The 21,652-nt window shown below is 51.3% G+C and overlaps 1 protein-coding gene across 1 annotated transcript in view; it reads right to left on the reverse strand.

Annotated features, from left to right (window-relative positions):
• The window catches only part of LOC123770985 (beta-1,4-glucuronyltransferase 1), a 128,329-nt gene that overhangs the window by 102,636 nt on the left and 4,041 nt on the right, over nt 1-21,652 (reverse strand). The window contains exon 2 of the mRNA XM_069309670.1: nt 6,245-6,384. Within this exon, the coding sequence (XP_069165771.1) occupies nt 6,245-6,384 (140 nt within the window). The remainder of the gene's footprint in view (nt 1-6,244; nt 6,385-21,652) is intronic.

The following is a 21,652-nucleotide window of genomic DNA, read 5'->3' on the forward strand; positions in this document are numbered from 1 at the left end:
GGAAGACCAGAGGGAGTGGGGAATGGTGGGGATGACGTGGGGACGGAAGTGAGAGATGGTGGGGAGGAAGAGGGGACAAGGGAGGGGATAATGGTGGGGAACGACGAGGGGACGGGGGAGTTTGGGATGGTAGAGACGTGGAGATGAGGGAATGGGGAATGGTGGGGAGGCCGAGGAGACGGGTGAGGCGGGATTGGTGGAGAGGACTGGGGGACAGGGAACGTTGCTGTAGCTCAGCAACGCTTGGCCGGGTACTGCTAGTGTATATATATATATATATATATGTCGTACCTAGTAGCCAGAACTCACTTCTCAGCCTACTATTCAAGGCCCGATTTGCCTAATAAGCCAAGTTTTCCTGAATTAATATATTTACTATAATTTTTTTCTTATGAAATGATAAAGCAACCCTTTTCTCTATGTATGAGGTCAATTTTTTTTTATTGGAGTTAAAATTAACGTAGATATATGACCGAACCTAACCAACCCTACCTAACCTAACCAAACCTATATTTATAGGTAAGGTTAGGTTAGGTAGCCAAAAAAAGCTAGTTTAGGTTAGGTTAGGTAGGTTAGGTAGACGAAAAAACAATAATTCATGAAAACTTGGCTTATTAGGCAAATCGGGCCTTGAATAGTAGGCTGAGAAGTGCGTTCTGGCTATTAGGTACGACATATATATATATATATATATATATATATATATATATATATATATATATATATCTATATATATATATATATATATATATATATATATATATATATATATATATATATATATATATATATATATATATAACTGAAAACTCACACCCCAGAAGTGACTCGAACCCATACTCCCAGAAGCAACGCAACTGGTATGTACAAGATGCCTTAATCCACTTGACCATCACGACCGGACATAATGAGGTGATAGCCGAGGCTATATGAACCACCCCACCGCCGGCACTCGGATAGTTATCTTGGGCATAGCATTTTACCAAATCACCTCATTCTTTGGGGCACACGTGAGGAACACAAATGCGAACAAGCCTGAATGGTCCCCAGGACATATGCAACTGAAAACTATCGGCTATCACCTCATTATGTCCGGTCGTGATGGTCAAGTGGATTAAGGCGTCTTGTACATACCAGTTGCGTTGCTTCTGGGAGTATGGGTTCGAGTCACTTCTGGGGTGTGAGTTTTCAGTTGCATATGTCCTGGGGACCATTCAGGCTTGTTCGCATATATATATATATATATATATATATATATATATATATATATATATATATATATATATATATATATATATATATATATATATATATATATATATATATATATATATATATATATGACTTTTTACCAACTGGTAAGTGGAGACTTTTTGATTCACACAAGCCATGGTGAACGACAGCACCGTGGTGAACGGCAGCACCATGGTGAACGGCAGCACCATGGTGAACGGCAGCACCATAGTGAACGGCAGCACCGTGGTGAACGGCAGCACCATGGTGAACGGCAGCACCATGGTGAACGGCAGCACCATAGTGAACGGCAGCACCATGGTGAACGGCAGCACCATGGTGAACGGCAGCACCGTGGTGAACGGCAGCACCATGGTGAACGGCAGCACCATGGTGAACGGCAGCACCATAGTGAACGGCAGCACCATGGTGAACGGCAGCACCATGGTGAACAGCAGCACCATAGTGAACGGCAGCACCATGGTGAACGGCAGCACTATGGTGAACGGCAGCACCATGGTGAACGGCAGCACTATGGTGAACGGCAGCACTATGGTAAACGGCAGCACTATGGTGAACGGCAGCACCATGGTGAACGGCAGCACTATGGTGAACGGCAGCACCATGGTGAACAGCAGCACCATGGTGAATGGCAGCACCATGGTGAATGGCACCGCAAGGGTGAACGGCAGCACCATAGTGAAGGGCAGCACCATGGTGAACGGCAGCACCATGGTGAACGGCAGCACCATGGTGAATGGCACCGCAAGGGTGAACGGCAGCACCATAGTGAACGGCAGCACCATGGTGAATGGCAGCACCATGGAGAACGGCAGCACCATGGTGAATGGCACCGCAAGGGTGAACGGCAGCACCATAGTGAACGGCAGCACCATGGTGAATGGCAGCACCATGGAGAACGGCAGCACCATGGTGAATGGCAGCACCATGGAGAACGGCAGCACCATAGTGAAGGGCAGCACCATGGTGAACGGCAGCACCATGGTGAACGGCAGCACCAGGGTGAACGGCAGCACTATGGTGAACGGCAGCACCATGGTGAACTGCAGCACTATGGTGAACGGCAGCACCATGGTGAACGGCAGCACCACTAGGGTGAACGGCAGCACCATGGTGAACGGCAGCACTACTAGGGTGAACGGCAGCACCATGGTGAACGGCAGCACCATGGTGAACAGCAGCACCATGGTGAACGGCAGCACCATGGTGAACAGCAGCACCACTAGGGTGAACGGCAGCACCATGGTGAACGGCAGCACCACTAGGGTGAACGGCAGCACCATGGTGAACGGCAGCACCACTAGGGTGAACGGCAGCACCATGGTGAACGGCAGCACCATGGTGAACAGCAGCACCGTGGTGAACGGCAGCACCATGGTGAACGGCAGCACCACTAGGGTGAACAGCAGCACCATGGTGAACGGCAGCACCACCAGGGTGAAAGGCAGCACCACCAGGGTGAACGGCAGCACCATGGTGAACGGCAGCACCACTAGGGTGAACGGCAGCACCATGGTGAACGGCAGCACCATGGTGAACGGCAGCACCATGGTGAACAGCAGCACTACTAGGGTGAACGGCAGCACTACTAGGGTGAACGACAGCACCATGGTGAACAGCAGCACCATGGTGAACGGCAGCACGATGGTGAACGGCAGCACTACTAGGGTGAACGGCAGCACCATGGTGAACGGCAGCACCACTAGGGTGAACGGCAGCACCACTAGGGTGAACGACAGCACCATGGTGAACGGCAGCACCACCAGGGTGAACGGCAGCACCACTAGGGTGAACGGCAGAACCATGGTGAACGGCAGCACCACTAGGGTGAACGGCAGAACCAGGGTGAACGGCAGCACCACTAGGGTGAACGGCAGCACCATGGTGAACGGCAGCACCACTAGGGTGAACGGCAGCACCACTAGGGTGAACGACAGCACCATGGTGAACGGCAGCACCACCAGGGTGAACGGCAGCACCACTAGGGTGAACGGCAGAACCATGGTGAACGGCAGCACCACTAGGGTGAACGGCAGAACCAGGGTGAACGGCAGCACCACTAGGGTGAACGGCAGCACCATGGTGAACGGCAGCACCACTAGGGTGAACAGCAGCACCATGGTGAACGGCAGCACCATGGTGAACGGCAGCACTACTAGGGTGAACGGCAGCACCATGGTGAACGGCAGCACCACTAGGGTGAACGGCAGCACCACTAGGGTGAACGACAGCACCAGGGTGAACGGCAGCACCACTAGGGTGAAAGGCAGAACCATGGTGAACGGCAGCACCATGGTGAACGGCAGCACCACTAGGGTGAACGGCAGCACCACTAGGGTGAACGGCAGCACCACTAGGGTGAACGGCAGCACCACTAGGGTGAACGGCAGCACCACTAGGGTGAACGGCAGCACCACCAGGGTGAACGGCAGCACCATGGTGAACGGCAGCACCACTAGGGTGAACGGCAGCACCACTAGGGTGAACGACAGCACCAGGGTGAACGGCAGCACCACTAGGGTGAACGGCAGAACCATGGTGAACGGCAGCACCATGGTGAACGGCAGCACCACTAGGGTGAACGGCAGCACCACTAGGGTGAACGGCAGCACCACTAGGGTGAACGGCAGCACCTCTAGGGTGAACGGCAGCACCACTAGGGTGAACGGCAGCACCACCAGGGTGAACGGCAGCACCATGGTGAACGGCAGCACCACCAGGGTGAACGGCAGCACCACTAGGGTGAATGGCAGAACCATGGTGAACGGCAGCACCATGGTGAACGGCAGTACCATGGTGAACGGCTGCACCATGGTGAACGGCAGCTCCATAGTGAACGGCAGCTCCATAGTGAACGGCAGCACCATGGTGAACGGCAGCTCCATAGTGAACGGCAGCACCATGGTGAACGGCAGCACCATGGTGAACGGCAGCACCATGGTGAACGGCAGCACCACTAGGGTGAACGGCAGCACCATGGTGAACTGCAGCACCACCAGGGTGAACGGCAGCACCAGGGTGAACGGCAGCACCACTGGGGTGAACGGCAGCACCATGGTGAACGGCAGCACCATGGTGAACGGCAGCACCACTAGGGTGAACGGCAGCACCATGGTGAACTGCAGCACCATGGTGAACGGCAGCACCATGGTGAACGGCAGCACCACTAGGGTGAACGGCAGCATCATGGTGAACGGCAGCACCATGGTGAACGGCAGCACCAGGGTGAACGGCAGCACCATAGTGAACGGCAGCACCATGGTGAACGGCAGCTCCATAGTGAACGGCAGCACCAGGGTGAACGGCAGCACCATAGTGAACGGCAGCACCATGGTGAACGGCAGCACCATAGTGAACGGCAGCACCATGGTGAACGGCAGCAACAGAAGGTGGTGAAGGAGAAGGAAGGTGGTGAAGGTGAGGGAAGGGGGTGAAGGTGAGGGAAGGGGGTGAAGGTGAGGGAAGGTGGTGAAGGTGAGGGAAGGTGGTGAAGGTGAGGGAAGGTGGTGAAGGTGAGGGAAGATGGTGAAGGTGAGGGAAGGTGGTGAAGGAGAGGGAAGGGGGTGAAGGTGAGGGAAGGGGGTGAAGGTGAGGGAAGGTGGTGAAGGAGAGGGAAGGGGGTGAAGGTGAGGGAAGGGGGTGAAGGTGAGGGAAGGTGGTGAAGGTGAGGGAAGGTGGTGAAGGTGAGGGAAGGTGGTGAAGGTGAGGGAAGGTGGTGAAAGAGAGGGAAGGTGGTGAAGGTGAGGGAAGGTGGTGAAGGTGAGGGAAGGTGGTGAAGGAGAAGGAAGGTGGTGAAGGTGAGGGAAGGTGGTGAAAGAGAGGGAAGGTGGTGAAGGTGAGGGAAGGTGGTGAAGGTGAGGGAAGGTGGTGAAGGTGGGGGAAGGTGGTGAAGGAGAAGGAAGGTGGTGAAGGTGAGGGAAGGTGGTGAAGGTGAGGGAAGGTGGTGAAGGAGAGGGAAGGGGGTGAAGGAGAGGGAAGGTGGTGAAGGTGAGGGAAGGTGGTGAAGGAGAGGGAAGGGGGTGGAGGAGAGGGAAGGTGGTGAAGGTGAGGGAAGGTGGTGAAGGAGAGGGAAGGTGGTGAAGGTGAGGGAAGGCGGTGAAGGAGAGGGAAGGCGGTGAAGGTGAGGGAAGGTGGTGAAGGTGAGGGAAGGTGGTGAAGGAGAGGGAAGGTGGTGAAGGTGAGGGAAGGTGGTGAAGGAGAGGGAAGGGGGTGAAGGAGAGGGAAGGTGGTGAAGGTGAGGGAAGGTGGTGAAGGAGAGGGAAGGTGGTGAAGGTGAGGGAAGGTGGTGAAGGTGAGGGAAGGTGGTGAAGGTGAGGGAAGGTGGTGAAGGTGAGGGAAGGTGGTGAAGGTGAGGGAAGATGGTGAAGGTGAGGGAAGGTGGTGAAGGTGAGGGAAGGTGGTGAAGGTGAGGGAAGGTGGTGAAGGTTGCTACAATGATGAAAACATTTTACAGTCAGGAAGACGTTGGGGATGGTAGAGTATAGTGTAGATGGTTACAGTGATGAAGACTGTGCATAGAGTAGATGGTTACAGTGATGAAGACTGTGTATAGAGTAGATGGTTACAGTAATGAAGACTGTGTATAGTGTAGATGGTTACAGTAATGAAGACTGTGTATAGTGTAGATGGTTACAGTGATGAAGACTGTGTATAGAGTAGATGGTTACAGTGATGAAGACTGTGTATAGTGTAGATGGTTACAGTGATGAAAACTGTGTATAGTGTAGATGGTTACAGTGATGACTGTTCTTCACAGTGAGGATGGTGACAGTCAGTGTAATCGTGTGCAGTAAACATGGTTAATGGTTGAGTACAGTTAATATAGCGATGCGAGTAATGTACAGTGTAAATGTTACAGTGCTCATAATACTGTGTAAAGAACGTGTGACCTTCCTCACGGTAACAGTCGCCGTGTACACCTCTCTGTATTATGACTTCTAGTTCGTGAGGATCGTGAATTACAAATTACAAGAAACTGGAAGCAACTTACTGTATGATTGCGGCGAGCGAGGACTGGTCGTTGTGTACACTGGTGAGCCAGACGCAGCAGAGAGCCAGCACCAGCAGGGTGTTGAGGGCCAGGCACAGTCGGGGGAAACTGAACCTCATCCTCCTCCTCCTCCTCCCTACCTGCAACACACACATCTCTGTCAGCCGCCTCCCTATCACTGCTACAGTAGCTCACTGCGACTACTGTAGCCACCTCCGTCTCACTGCTACAGTAGCTCACTATGACTACTGTAGTCGCCTCCCTCTCACTGCTACAGTAGCTCTCTATAACTACTGTAGCCATCTCCCTAACACTGCTACAGTAGCTCACTATGACTACTGTAGCCGCCTCCCTCTCACTGCTACAGTAGCTCTCTATAACTACTGTAGCCATCTCCCTAACACTGCTACAGTAGTTCACTATGACTACTGTAGCCGCCTCCCTATCACTGCTACAGTGAGCTCACTATGACTATTTTAGTGAGATCTCTACGACTTTTGCACTGAGCTCTCAATGACAACCTCAGTGAGCTCTCAATGACTACCACAGTGAGCTCTCAATGACTACCTCAGTGAGCTCTCAATGACTACCACTGTGAGCTCTCAATGACTACCTCAGTGAGCTCTCAATGACTACCTCAGTGAGCTCTCAATGACAACCTCCGTTAGCTCTCAATGACTACCACAGTGAGCTCTCAATGACTACCTCAGTGAGCTCTCAATGACTACCTCATGGAGTTCTCAATGACTACCACAGTGAGCTCTCAATGACTACCACAGTGAGCTCTCAATGACTACCACAGTGAGCTCTCAATGACTACCACAGTGAGCTCTCAATGACTACCTCAGTGAGCTCTCAATGACTACCACAGTGAGCTCTCAATGACTAAAACAGTGAGCTCTCAATGACTACCACAGTGAGCTCTCAATGACTACCACAGTGAGCTCTCAATGACTACCTCAGTGAGCTCTCAATGACTACCTCATGGAGCTCTCAATGACTACCACAGTGAGCTCTCAATGACTACCACAGTGAGCTCTCAATGACTACCACAGTGAGCTCTCAATGACTACCACAGTGAGCTCTCAATGACTACCACAGTGAGCTCTCAATGACTACCACAGTGAGCTCTCAATGACTACCACAGTGAGCTCTCAATGACTACCACAGTGAGCTCTCAATGACTACCTCATGGAGCTCTCAATGACTACCACAGTGAGCTCTCAATGACTACCACAGTGAGCTCTCAATGACTACCACAGTGAGCTCTCAATGACTACCACAGTGAGCTCTCAATGACTACCACAGTGAGCTCTCAATGACTACCACAGTGAGCTCTCAATGACTACCACAGTGAGCTCTCAATGACTACCACAGTGAGCTCTCAATGACTACCACAGTGAGCTCTCAATGACTACCTCATGGAGCTCTCAATGACTACCACAGTGAGCTCTCAATGACTACCACAGTGAGCTCTCAATGACTACCTCATGGAGCTCTCAATGACTACCACAGTGAGCTCTCAATGACTACGACAGTGAGCTCTCAATGACAACCTCCGTTAGCTCTCAATGACTACCACAGTGAGCTCTCAATGACTACCTCAGTGAGCTCTCAATGACTACCTCATGGAGCTCTCAATGACTACCACAGTGAGCTCTCAATGACTACCACAGTGAGCTCTCAATGACTACCACAGTGAGCTCTCAATGACTACCACAGTGAGCTCTCAATGATTACCACAGTGAGCTCTCAATGACTACCTCAGTGAGCTCTCAATGACTACCTCATGGAGCTCTCAATGACTACCACAGTGAGCTCTCAATGACTACCACAGTGAGCTCTCAATGACTACCACAGTGAGCTCTCAATGACTACCACAGTGAGCTCTCAATGACTACCACAGTGAGCTCTCAATGACTACCACAGTGAGCTCTCAATGACTACCACAGTGAGCTCTCAATGACTACCTCATGGAGCTCTCAATGACTACCACAGTGAGCTCTCAATGACTACCACAGTGAGCTCTCAATGACTACCACAGTGAGCTCTCAATGACTACCACAGTGAGCTCTCAATGACTACCACAGTGAGCTCTCAATGACTACCACAGTGAGCTCTCAATGACTACCACAGTGAGCTCTCAATGACTATCACAGTGAGCTCTCAATGACTACCTTATGGAGCTCTCAATGACTACCACAGTGAGCTCTCAATGACTACCACAGTGAGCTCTCAATGACTACCTCATGGAGCTCTCAATGACTACCACAGTGAGCTCTCAATGACTACCACAGTGAGCTCTCAATGACTACCTCATGGAGCTCTCAATGACTACCTCAGTGAGCTCTCAATGACTACCACAGTGAGCTCTCAATGACTACCTCATGGAGCTCTCAATGACTACCTCAGTGAGCTCTCAATGACTACCTCAGTGAGCTCTCAATGACTCCCACAGTGAGCTCTCAATGACTACCTCATGGAGCTCTCAATGACTACCTCAGTGAGCTCTCAATGACTACCACAGTGAGCTCTCAATGACTACCACAGTGAGCTCTCAATGACTACCTCAGTGAGCTCTCAATGACTACCACAGTGAGCTCTCGATGACTACCACAGTGAGCTCTCAATGACTAGTGCAGTGAGCTCTCTGTGACTACTGCAGTGAGCTCTCAATGCTCTCAATATTGCTGCGACAGTATTCACTGTTGCCATCACTGTAACTATCTTTAATATTCACTGTCACTATCACGGTAACAATCTGCGCTTTTCACTGTCGTCATCACTGTAACAATCAACACCATTCACTGCTGCCATCACTGTAACAATCTTCATTATTCACTGTCACCATCACTGTTACAATCTTCATTAATCTCTGTCGCCTTCACTGTAACAATCTTCACTGTTCACTGTCGCAATAACTGAAACAATCTTCACTGATCACTGTAGCAATCACTGTAACAATCTTCACTGTTCATTCTCGCCATCACTGTAACAATCTTCAGTATTCACTGTCGCCATCACCGGAACAATCATTGCTATTCACTGTCTCAATAACTGTAACAATCTTCACTATTCACAGTCACCATCACTGTAACAATCTTCACTACTCGGATGCTCCATCTTGGCAAATTAATATATTCTTAGAAACTTAAAATTTAATAATGTAAAAATTCCACCCGACCTGAGGGCGGAGGTCCCCTGGGAGGGAGGGACGGGAACTATCAAGCCAGTACGACTATATAGCACTTGGAAGGGGTCAGGATAAGGATTTGGGATGGGACGGGGGAAAGGAATGGTGCCCAACAACTTGGACGGTCGGGGATTGAACGCCAACCTGCATGAAGCGAGACCGTCGCTCTACCGTCCAGCCCAAGTGGTTGGGATAAAGAGGTACCCTGGAGGTAATCACTTCAAAACCACTACTATTTAGGGCTGTCATCTATCCCCGGGCATTATTAGATTAGGTTAAGGAGAGTTTAAGCTTAGATTAAGTTTAGGTCAAGGTTTTGTCAAGGTTAGGTCAAGTTTAGGTTAGGGAAAGGTAAAGGTCAGGTTAAGTTTTGGTCAAGGTTAAGTTAAGTTTAGGTTAAGGTTAAGCAAGGCTAAAGTTCCATAACATTTCGTTATGTTAAGGGTTTGTTAGATTAAGGTTACATAGGTTAAGGTTACGTTAGGTTAAGGTTACATTACGTTAAGGTTAAGTTAAATTAAGGATATGGTTACATTAGGTTATGCTTATATTTGGTTAAGGTTATGTTAGGTTTAGGTTTTGTTAGGATAGGTTTGGTTACACTTACGTTAAGTTTGCATTACATTTGGTTAAGGTAATTATGTTAAGTTAAGGTTATGTTAGGTTAAGGTTATGTTAGGTTAAGGTTATGTTAGGTTAAGGTTATGTTAGGTTAAGGTTATGTTAGGTTAAGGTTATGTTAGGTTAAGGTTATGTTAGGTTAAGGTTATGTTAGGTTAAGGTTATGTTAGGTTAAGGTTATGTTAGGTTAAGGTTATGTTAGGTTAAGGTTAGGTTAGGTTAAGGTTATGTTAGGTTAATATTGCAATTAGGTGTCATTACATATGATTACGTTAAGATGGTGTATTCTCAAACATGTGAAATGTGAAATTCAAAAACTGAGTTGCCCTTTGAACTTTAATTACAGAACACCAAATTCTTCAGACCGTTTCAGAGAAAACAAGTTAAGTATAGACTTTTATATTTCAAACCAACAATTTATAACAATATAATTTTAACTTGAGAATATTCTCGCTTTATGAAAAAGGTTTACTTCCCAGTCTACATGTAGACTAATATTGGAACCTTAATATGCTTTTAGACCATCACAAATATTTAGATAACTACCTATTTGGTGTGAGAATGGATAATTTGATGTCTTGTGGTAAATCACTTTACCTTGAGGACTTACTCCAAAAATATTATGCTGGATAAATCATAGGATGGGATCTAAAATTTAGTGAGGTTGAAAGTTGACATCAAGGAGGAGGGAAAACCGTGAGGGCCGGCAACAATCCTCCTATGACCATCCCCCAACAACCACCAGTCACCCTGCAGAGGTTGGTGGGGTTTGAGACCCCAAGTGTCTGGTCTCAAACCTTGGATAGACAAACTGGTATATGTATATAATGAAGGATATCTGTTTGTGGGAGTACCCACACTGCTTGTGGGAGTATCCAGCACTGCTTGTGGGAGTATCCAGCACTGCTTGAGGGAGTATCCAGCACTGCTTGAGGGAGTATCCAGTACTGCTTGAGGGAGTATCCAGCACTGCTTGAGGGAGTATCCACACTGCTTGTGGGAGTATCCAGCACTGCTTGAGGGAGTATCCAGCACTGCTTGAGGTAGTATCCAGTACTGCTTGAGGGAGTATCCAGCACTGCTTGTGGGAGTATCCAGCACTGCTTGTGGGAGTATCCAGCACAGCTTGAGGGAGTATCCAGCACTGCTTGAGGGAGTATCCAGCACTGCTTGAGGGAGTATCCAGCACTGCTTGTGGGAGTATCCAGCACTGCTTGAGGGAGTATCCAGCACTGCTTGAGGGAGTATCTAGCACTGCTTGAGGGAGTATCCAGTACTGCTTGAGGGATTATCCAGCACTGCTTGTGGGAGTATCCAGCACTGCTTGTGGGAGTATCCAGGACTGCTTGAGGGAGTATCCAGTACTGCTTGAGGGAATATCCAGTACTGCTTGTGGGAGTATCCAGCACTGCTTGTGGGAGTATCCACACTGCTTGAGGGAGTATCCAGTACTGCTTGTGGGAGTATCCAGCACTGCTTGTGGGAGTATCCACACTGCTTGTGGGAGTATCCAGTACTGCTTGTGGGAGTATCCAGCACTGCTTGTGGGAGTATCCACACTGCTTGAGGGAGTATCCAGTACTGCTTGTGGGAGTATCCACACTGCTTGTGGGAGTATCCACACTGCTTGAGGGAGTATCCAGTACTGCTTGTGGGAGTATCCACACTGCTTGAGGCAGTATCCACACTGCTTGTGGGAGTATCCACACTGCTTGAGGGAGTATCCAGTACTGCTTGTGGGAGTATCCACACTGCTTGAGGCAGTATCCACACTGCTTGAGGGAGTATCCACACTGCTTGAGGGAGTATCCAGTACTGCTTGTGGGAGTATCCACACTGCTTGAGGCAGTATCCACACTGCTTGAGGGAGTATCCACACTGCTTGTGGGAGTATCCTCACTGCTTGTGGGAGTATCCAGCACTGCTTGTGGGAGTATCCACACTGCTTGAGGGAGTATCCAGCACTGCTTGAGGGAGTATCCACACTGCTTGAGGGAGTATCAAGCACTGCTTGTGGGAGTATCCAGCACTACTTGTGGGAGTATCCAGCACTGCCTGAGGGAGTATCAAGCACTGCTTGAGGGAGTATCCAGCACTGCTTGTGGGAGTATCCACACTGCTTGAGGGAGTATCCAGCACTGCTTGTGGGAGTATCCACACTGCTTGAGGCAGTATCCACACTGCTTGAGGGAGTATCCACACTGCTTGAGGGAGTATCCAGCACTGCTTGTGGGAGTATCCAGTACTGCTTGAGGGAGTATCCAGCACTGCTTGAGGGAGTATCCAGCACTGCTTGTGGGAGTATCCACACTGCTTGAGGCAGTATCCACACTGCTTGAGGGAGTATCCACACTGCTTGAGGGAGTATCCAACACTGCTTGAGGTAGTATCCAGCACTGCTTGAGGGAGTATCCAGCACTGCTTGAGGGAGTATCCAGTACTGCTTGAGGGAGTATCCTGCACTGCTTGAGGGAGTATCCAGCACTGCTTGTGGGAGTATCCACACTGCTTGAGGCAGTATCCACACTGCTTGAGGGAGTATCCACACTGCTTGAGGGAGTATCCAGCACTGCTTGAGGTAGTATCCAGCACTGCTTGATGGAGTATCCAGCACTGCTTGAGGGAGTATCCAGCACTGCTTGAGGGAGTATCCAGCACTGCTTGAGGGAGTATCCAGTACTGCTTGAGGCAGTATCCAGCACTGCTTGAGGGAGTATCCAGCACTGCTTGAGGGAGTATCCACACTGCTTGTGGGAGTATCCAGCACTGCTTGAGGGAGTATCCAGCACTGCTTGTGGGAGTATCCAGCACTGCTTGAGGGAGTATCCAGCACTGCTTGTGGGAGTATCCACACTGCTTGAGGGAGTATCCAGCACTGCTTGAGGGAGTATCCAGCACTGCTTGAGGGAGTATCCAGCACTGCTTGAGGGAGTATCCAGCACTGCTTGAGGGAGTATCCAGCACTGCTTGAGGGAGTATCCAGCACTGCTTGAGGGAGTATCCAGTACTGCTTGAGGGAGAATCCAGCACTGCTTGAGGGAGTATCCAGCACTGCTTGTGGGAGTATCCAGCACTGCTTGAGGGAGTATCCAGCACTGCCTGTGGGAGTATCCACACTGCTTGAGGGAGTATCCAGCACTGCTTGTGGGAGTATTCAGCACTGCTTGTGGGAGTATCCAGCACTGCTTGAGGGAGTATCCAGCACTGCTTGAGGGAGTATCCAGCACTGCTTGTGGGAGTATCCAGCACTGCTTGAGGGAGTATCCAGTACTGCTTGTGGGAGTATCCACACTGCTTGAGGCAGTATCCACACTGCTTGTGGGAGTATCCAGCACTGCTTGTGGGAGTATCCACACTGCTTGAGGGAGTATCCAGCACTGCTTGAGGGAGTATCCACACTGCTTGAGGGAGTATCAAGCACTGCTTGTGGGAGTATCCAGCACTACTTGTGGGAGTATCCAGCACTGCTTGAGGGAGTATCAAGCACTGCTTGAGGGAGTATCCAGCACTGCTTGTGGGAGTATCCACACTGCTTGAGGGAGTATCCAGCACTGCTTGTGGGAGTATCCAGTACTGCTTGAGGGAGTATCCAGCACTGCTTGAGGGAGTATCCAGCACTGCTTGTGGGAGTATCCACACTGCTTGAGGCAGTATCCACACTGCTTGAGGGAGTATCCACACTGCTTGAGGGAGTATCCAACACTGCTTGAGGTAGTATCCAGCACTGCTTGAGGGAGTATCCAGCACTGCTTGAGGGAGTATCCAGCACTGCTTGAGGGAGTATCCAGTACTGCTTGAGGGAGTATCCTGCACTGCTTGTGGGAGTATCCACACTGCTTGAGGCAGTATCCACACTGCTTGAGGGAGTATCCACACTGCTTGAGGGAGTATCCAGCACTGCTTGAGGTAGTATCCAGCACTGCTTGATGGAGTATCCAGCACTGCTTGAGGGAGTATCCAGCACTGCTTGAGGGAGTATCCAGCACTGCTTGAGGGAGTATCCAGCACTGCCTGTGGGAGTATCCACACTGCTTGAGGGAGTATCCAGCACTGCTTGAGGGAGTATCCAGTACTGCTTGAGGCAGTATCCAGCACTGCTTGAGGGAGTATCCAGCACTGCTTGAGGGAGTATCCACACTGCTTGTGGGAGTATCCAGCACTGCTTGAGAGAGTATCCAGCACTGCTTGTGGGAGTATCCAGCACTGCTTGAGGGAGTATCCAGCACTGCTTGTGGGAGTATCCACACTGCTTGAGGGAGTATCCAGCACTGCTTGAGGGAGTATCCAGCACTGCTTGAGGGAGTATCCAGCACTGCTTGAGGGAGTATCCAGCACTGCTTGAGGGAGTATCCAGCACTGCTTGAGGGAGTATCCAGCACTGCTTGAGGGAGTATCCAGTACTGCTTGAGGGAGTATCCAGCACTGCTTGAGGGAGTATCCAGCACTGCTTGTGGGAGTATCCAGCACTGCTTGAGGGAGTATCCAGCACTGCCTGTGGGAGTATCCACACTGCTTGAGGGAGTATCCAGCACTGCTTGTGGGAGTATTCAGCACTGCTTGTGGGAGTATCCAGCACTGCTTGAGGGAGTATCCAGCACTGCTTGAGGGAGTATCCAGCACTGCTTGTGGGAGTATCCAGCACTGCTTGAGGGAGTATCCAGTACTGCTTGTGGGAGTATCCACACTGCTTGAGGCAGTATCCACACTGCTTGTGGGAGTATCCAGCACTGCTTGTGGGAGTATCCACACTGCTTGAGGGAGTATCCAGCACTGCTTGAGGGAGTATCCACACTGCTTGAGGGAGTATCAAGCACTGCTTGTGGGAGTATCCAGCACTACTTGTGGGAGTATCCAGCACTGCTTGAGGGAGTATCAAGCACTGCTTGAGGGAGTATCCAGCACTGCTTGTGGGAGTATCCACACTGCTTGAGGGAGTATCCAGCACTGCTTGTGGGAGTATCCACACTGCTTGAGGCAGTATCCACACTGCTTGAGGGAGTATCCACACTGCTTGAGGGAGTATCCAGCACTGCTTGAGGGAGTATCCAGCACTGCTTGAGGGAGTATCCAGTACTGCTTGAGGGAGTATCCAGCACTGCTTGAGGGAGTATCCACACTGCTTGTGGGAGTATCCAGCACTGCTTGAGGGAGTATCCAGCACTGCTTGAGGGAGTATCCAGTACTGCTTGAGGGAGTATCCAGCACTGCTTGTGGGAGTATCCAGCACTGCTTGTGGGAGTATCCAGCACAGCTTGAGGGAGTATCCAGCACTGCTTGAGGGAGTATCCAGCACTGCTTGAGGGAGTATCCAGCACTGCTTGTGGGAGTATCCAGCACTGCTTGAGGGAGTATCCAGCACTGCTTGAGGGAGTATCCAGCACTGCTTGAGGGAGTATCCAGTACTGCTTGAGGGATTATCCAGCACTGCTTGTGGGAGTATCCAGCACTGCTTGTGGGAGTATCCAGCACTGCTTGAGGGAGTATCCAGCACTGCTTGAGGGAGTATCCAGTACTGCTTGTGGGAGTATCCAGCACTGCTTGAGGGAGTATCCAGCACTGCTTGAGGGAGTATCCAGCACTGCTTGAGGGAGTATCCAGCACTGCTTGTGGGAGTATCCACACTGCTTGAGGGGAGTATCCAGCACTGCTTGTGGGAGTATCCAGCACTGCTTGTGGGAGTATCCAGCACTGCTTGAGGGAGTATCCAGCACTGCTTGAGGGAGTATCCAGCACTGCTTGTGGGAGTATCCAGCACTGCTTGAGGGAGTATCCAGTACTGCTTGTGGGAGTATCCACACTGCTTGAGGCAGTATCCATCACTGCTTGTGGGAGTATCCAGCACTGCTTGTGGGAGTATCCACACTGCTTGAGGGAGTATCCAGCACTGCTTGAGGGAGTATCCACACTGCTTGAGGGAGTATCAAGCACTGCTTGTGGGAGTATCCAGCACTACTTGTGGGAGTATCCAGCACTGCTTGAGGGAGTATCAAGCACTGCTTGAGGGAGTATCCAGCACTGCTTGAGGGAGTATCCACACTGCTTGAGGGAGTATCCAGCACTGCTTGTGGGAGTATCCACACTGCTTGAGGCAGTATCCACACTGCTTGAGGGAGTATCCACACTGCTTGAGGGAGTATCCAGCACTGCTTGTAGGGAGTATCCAGCTACTGCTTGAGGGAGTATCCAGCACTGCTTGAGGGAGTATCCAGCACTGCTTGTGGGAGTATCCACACTGCTTGAGGGCAGTATCCAGCACTGCTTGAGGGAGTATCCAGCACTGCTTGAGGGAGTATCCAGCACTGCTTGAGGTAGTATCCAGCACTGCTTGAGGGAGTATCCAGCACTGCTTGAGGGAGTATCCAGTACTGCTTGAGGGAGTATCCTGCACTGCTTGAGGGAGTATCCAGCACTGCTTGTGGGAGTATCCAGCACTGCTTGAGGCAGTATCCAGCACTGCTTGAGGGAGTATCCACACTGCTTGAGGGAGTATCCAGCACTGCTTGAGGGAGTATCCAGCACTGCTTGAGGGAGTATCCAGCACTGCTTGAGGGAGTATCCAGCACTGCTTGAGGGAGTATCCAGCACTGCTTGAGGGAGTATCCAGCACTGCCTGTGGGAGTATCCAGCACTGCTTGAGGGAGTATCCAGCACTGCTTGAGGGAGTATCCAGCACTGCTTGAGGAGTATCCAGCACTGCTTGAGGGAGTATCCAGCACTGCTTGAGGGAGTATCCAGCACTGCTTGTGGGAGTATCCAGCACTGCTTGAGGGAGTATCCAGCACTGCTTGTGGGAGTATCCAGCACTGCTTGAGGGAGTATCCAGCACTGCTTGTGGGAGTATCCAGCACTGCTTGAGGGAGTATCCAGCACTGCTTGATGGGAGTATCCAGCACTGCTTGAGGGAGTATCCAGCACTGCTTGAGGGAGTATCCAGCACTGCTTGAGGGAGTATCCAGCACTGCTTGAGGGAGTATCCAGCACTGCTTGAGGGAGTATCCAGCACTGCTTTGAGGGAGTATCCAGCACTGCTTGTGGGAGTATCCAGCACTGCTTGAGGGAGTATCCAGCACTGCTTGATGGAGTCTCCAGCTACTGCTTGAGGGGTATCCAGCACTGCTTGTGGGAATTAGCCAGCACTGCTTGTGGGAGTATCCAGCACTGCTTGATGGGAGTATTTCCAGAGCACTGCTTGTGGGCGTATCCAGCACTGCTTGAGGGAGTATCCAGCACTGCTTGAGGAGTACCTAGCACTGCTTGATGGGGAGTATCCAGCACTGCTTTGAGGGGAGTATCCCAGCACTAGCTGAAGGGAGTATCCAGACACTGCTTGAGGGAGTATCCAGCACCTGCTTTGAGGGAGTATCCAGTACTGCTTGAGGGAGTATCCAGCACTGCTTGAGGGAGTATACCTGACACTGCTTGTGGGAGTATTCCAGCACTGCTTAGGGGAGTATCCAGCACTCCTCTGGGGGAGTACTCAGCACTTCTTGTGGGAGTATCCAGCACTGCTTGTGGGAGTATCCAGCATCTGCTTGATGGGAGTACCATCGCAGCACTTTGTGGAGTATCCAGCACTGCTTGAGGGAGTATCCAGCACTGCTTGAGGGAGTATCCAGCACTGCTTGAGGGAGTATCCACACTGCTTGAGGGAGTATCCAGCACTGCTTGTGGGAGTATCCACACTGCTTGAGGGAGTATCCAGCACTGCTTGGGGAGTATCCAGCACTGCTTGAGGGAGTATCCAGCACTGCTTGAGGGAGTATCCAGCACTGCTTGAGGGAGTATCCAGCACTGCTTGAGGGAGTATCCAGCACTGCTTGAGGGAGTATCCAGCACTGCTTGAGGGAGTATCCAGCACTGCTTGTGGGAGTATCCAGCACTGCTTGTGGGAGTATCCAGCACTGCTTGAGGGAGTATCCAGCACTGCTTGAGGGAGTATCCAGCACTGCTTGAGGAGTATCCAGCACTGCTTGAGGGAGTATCCAGCACTGCTTGAGGGAGTATCCAGCACTGCTTGAGGAGTATCCAGCACTGCTTGAGGGAGTATCCAGCACTGCCTTGAGGGAGTATCCACACTGCTTGAGGGAGTATCCAGCACTGCTTGAGGGAGTATCCAGTACTGCTTGAGGCAGTATCCAGCACTGCTTGAGGGAGTATCCAGCACTGCTTGAGGGAGTATCCACACTGCTTGTGGGAGTATCCAGCACTGCTTGAGGGAGTATCCAGCACTGCTTGTGGGAGTATCCAGCACTGCTTGTGGGAGTATCCAGCACTGCTTGAGGGAGTATCCAGCACTGCTTGTGGGAGTATCCACACTGCTTGAGGGAGTATCCAGCACTGCTTGAGGGAGTATCCAGCACTGCTTGAGGGAGTATCCAGCACTGCTTGAGGGAGTATCCAGCACTGCTTGAGGGAGTATCCAGCACTGCTTGAGGGAGTATCCAGCACTGCTTGAGGGAGTATCCAGTTCTGCTTGAGGGAGTATCCAGCACTGCTTGAGGGAGTATCCAGCACTGCTTGTGGGAGTATCCACACTGCTTGAGGGAGTATCCAGCACTGCTTGTGGGAGTATCCACACTGCTTGAGGGAGTATCCAGCACTGCTTGAGGGAGTATCCACACTGTTTGAGGGAGTATCCAGCACTGCTTGTGGGAGTATCCAGCACTGCTTGAGGGAGTATCCAGCACTGCTTGAGGGAGTATCCAGCTCTGCTTGAGGGAGTATCCAGCACTGCTTGTGGGAATATCCAGCACGGCTTGTGGGAGTATCCAGCACTGCTTGTGGGAGTATCCAGCACTGCTTGAGGGAGTATCCAGCACTGCTTGTGGGAGTATCCAGCACTGCTTGAGGGAGTATCCAGCACTGCTTGAGGGAGTATCCAGCACTGCTTGAGGGAGTATCCAGCACTGCTTGAGGGAGTATCCAGCACTGCTTGAGGGAGTATCCAGCACTGCTTGAGGGAGTATCCAGTACTGCTTGAGGGAGTATCCAGCACTGCTTGAGGGAGTATCCTGCACTGCTTGTGGGAGTATCCAGCACTGCTTGTGGGAGTATCCAGGACTGCTTGTGGGAGTATCCAGCACTGCTTGTGGGAGTATCCAGCACTGCTTGTGGGAGTATCCAGCACTGCTTGAGGGAGTATCCAGCACTGCTTGTGGGAGTATCTACACTGCTTGTGGGAGTATCCAGCACTGCTTGTGGGAGTATCCAGCACTGCTTGAGGGAGTATCCAGCACTGCTTGAGGGAGTATCCAGCACTGCTTGAGGGAGTATCCAGCACTGCTTGAGGGAGTATCCAGCACTGCTTGAGGGAGTATCCAGCACTGCTTGAGGGAGTATCCAGCACTGCTTGAGGGAGTTTTCTAGCACTGCTTGAGGGAGTATCCAGTACTGCTTGAGGGAGTATCCAGCACTGCTTGAGGGAGTATCCACACTGCTTGTGGGAGTATCCAGCACTGCTTGAGGGAGTATCCAGCACTGCTTGTGGGAGTATCCAGCACTGCTTGAGGGAGTATCCAGCACTGCTTGTGGGAGTATCCACACTGCTTGAGGGAGTATCCAGCACTGCTTGAGGGAGTATCTAGCACTGCTTGAGGGAGTATCCAGCACTGCTTGAGGGAGTATCCAGCACTGCTTGAAGGAGTATCCAGCACTGCTTGAGGGAGTATCCAGCACTGCTTGAGGGAGTATCCAGTACTGCTTGAGGGAGTATCCAGCACTGCTTGAGGGAGTATCCAGCACTGCTTGTGGGAGTATCCAGCACTGCTTGAGGGAGTATCCAGCACTGCCTCTGGGAGTATCCACTTTCTTGAGGGAGTATCCAGCACTGCTTGTGGGAGTATCCAGCACTGCTTGTGGGAGTATCTAGCACTGCTTGAGGGAGTATTCAGCACTGCTTGAGGGAGTATCCAGTACTGCTTGAGGCAGTATCCAGCACTGCTTGAGGGAGTATCCAGCACTGCTTGAGGGAGTATCCACACTGCTTGTGGGAGTATCCAGCACTGCTTGAGGGAGTATCCAGCACTGCTTGTGGGAGTATCCAGCACTGCTTGAGGGAGTATCCAGCACTGCCTGTGGGAGTATCCACACTGCTTGAGGGAGTATCCAGCACTGCTTGAGGGAGTATCCAGTACTGCTTGAGGCAGTATCCAGCACTGCTTGAGGGAGTATCCAGCACTGCTTGAGGGAGTATCCACACTGCTTGTGGGAGTATCCAGCACTGCTTGAGGGAGTATCCAGCACTGCTTGTGGGAGTATCCAGCACTGCTTGTGGGAGTATCCAGCACTGCTTGAGGGAGTATCCAGCACTGCTTGTGGGAGTATCCACACTGCTTGAGGGAGTATCCAGCACTGCTTGAGGGAGTATCCAGCACTGCTTGAGGGAGTATCCAGCACTGCTTGAGGGAGTATCCAGCACTGCTTGAGGGAGTATCCAGCACTGCTTGAGGGAGTATCCAGCACTGCTTGAGGGAGTATCCAGTTCTGCTTGAGGGAGTATCCAGCACTGCTTGAGGGAGTATCCAGCACTGCTTGTGGAGTATCCACACTGCTTGAGGGAGTATCCAGCACTGCTTGTGGGAGTATCCACACTGCTTGAGGGAGTATCCAGCACTGCTTGAGGGAGTATCCACACTGTTTGAGGGAGTATCCAGCACTGCTTGTGGGAGTATCCAGCACTGCTTGAGGGAGTATCCAGCACTGCTTGAGGGAGTATCCAGCTCTGCTTGAGGGAGTATCCAGCACTGCTTGTGGGAATATCCAGCACGGCTTGTGGGAGTATCCAGCACTGCTTGTGGGAGTATCCAGCACTGCTTGAGGGAGTATCCAGCACTGCTTGTGGGAGTATCCAGCACTGCTTGAGGGAGTATCCAGCACTGCTTGAGGGAGTATCCAGCACTGCTTGAGGGAGTATCCAGCACTGCTTGAGGGAGTATCCAGCACTGCTTGAGGGAGTATCCAGCACTGCTTGAGGGAGTATCCAGTACTGCTTGAGGGAGTATCCAGCACTGCTTGAGGGAGTATCCTGCACTGCTTGTGGGAGTATCCAGCACTGCTTGTGGGAGTATCCAGGACTGCTTGTGGGAGTATCCAGCACTGCTTGTGGGAGTATCCAGCACTGCTTGTGGGAGTATCCAGCACTGCTTGAGGGAGTATCCAGCACTGCTTGTGGGAGTATCTACACTGCTTGTGGGAGTATCCAGCACTGCTTGTGGAAGTATCCAGCACTGCTTGAGGGAGTATCCAGCACTGCTTGAGGGAGTATCCAGCACTGCTTGAGGGAGTATCCAGCACTGCTTGAGGGAGTATCCAGCACTGCTTGAGGGAGTATCCAGCACTGCTTGAGGGAGTATCCAGCACTGCTTGAGGGAGTTTCTAGCACTGCTTGAGGGAGTATCCAGTACTGCTTGAGGGAGTATCCAGCACTGCTTGAGGGAGTATCCACACTGCTTGTGGGAGTATCCAGCACTGCTTGAGGGAGTATCCAGCACTGCTTGTGGGAGTATCCAGCACTGCTTGAGGGAGTATCCAGCACTGCTTGTGGGAGTATCCACACTGCTTGAGGGAGTATCCAGCACTGCTTGAGGGAGTATCTA

This window comes from Procambarus clarkii, chromosome 65 (assembly GCF_040958095.1).
Source record: "Procambarus clarkii isolate CNS0578487 chromosome 65, FALCON_Pclarkii_2.0, whole genome shotgun sequence".
NCBI classification, from domain to species: domain Eukaryota; kingdom Metazoa; phylum Arthropoda; class Malacostraca; order Decapoda; family Cambaridae; genus Procambarus; species Procambarus clarkii.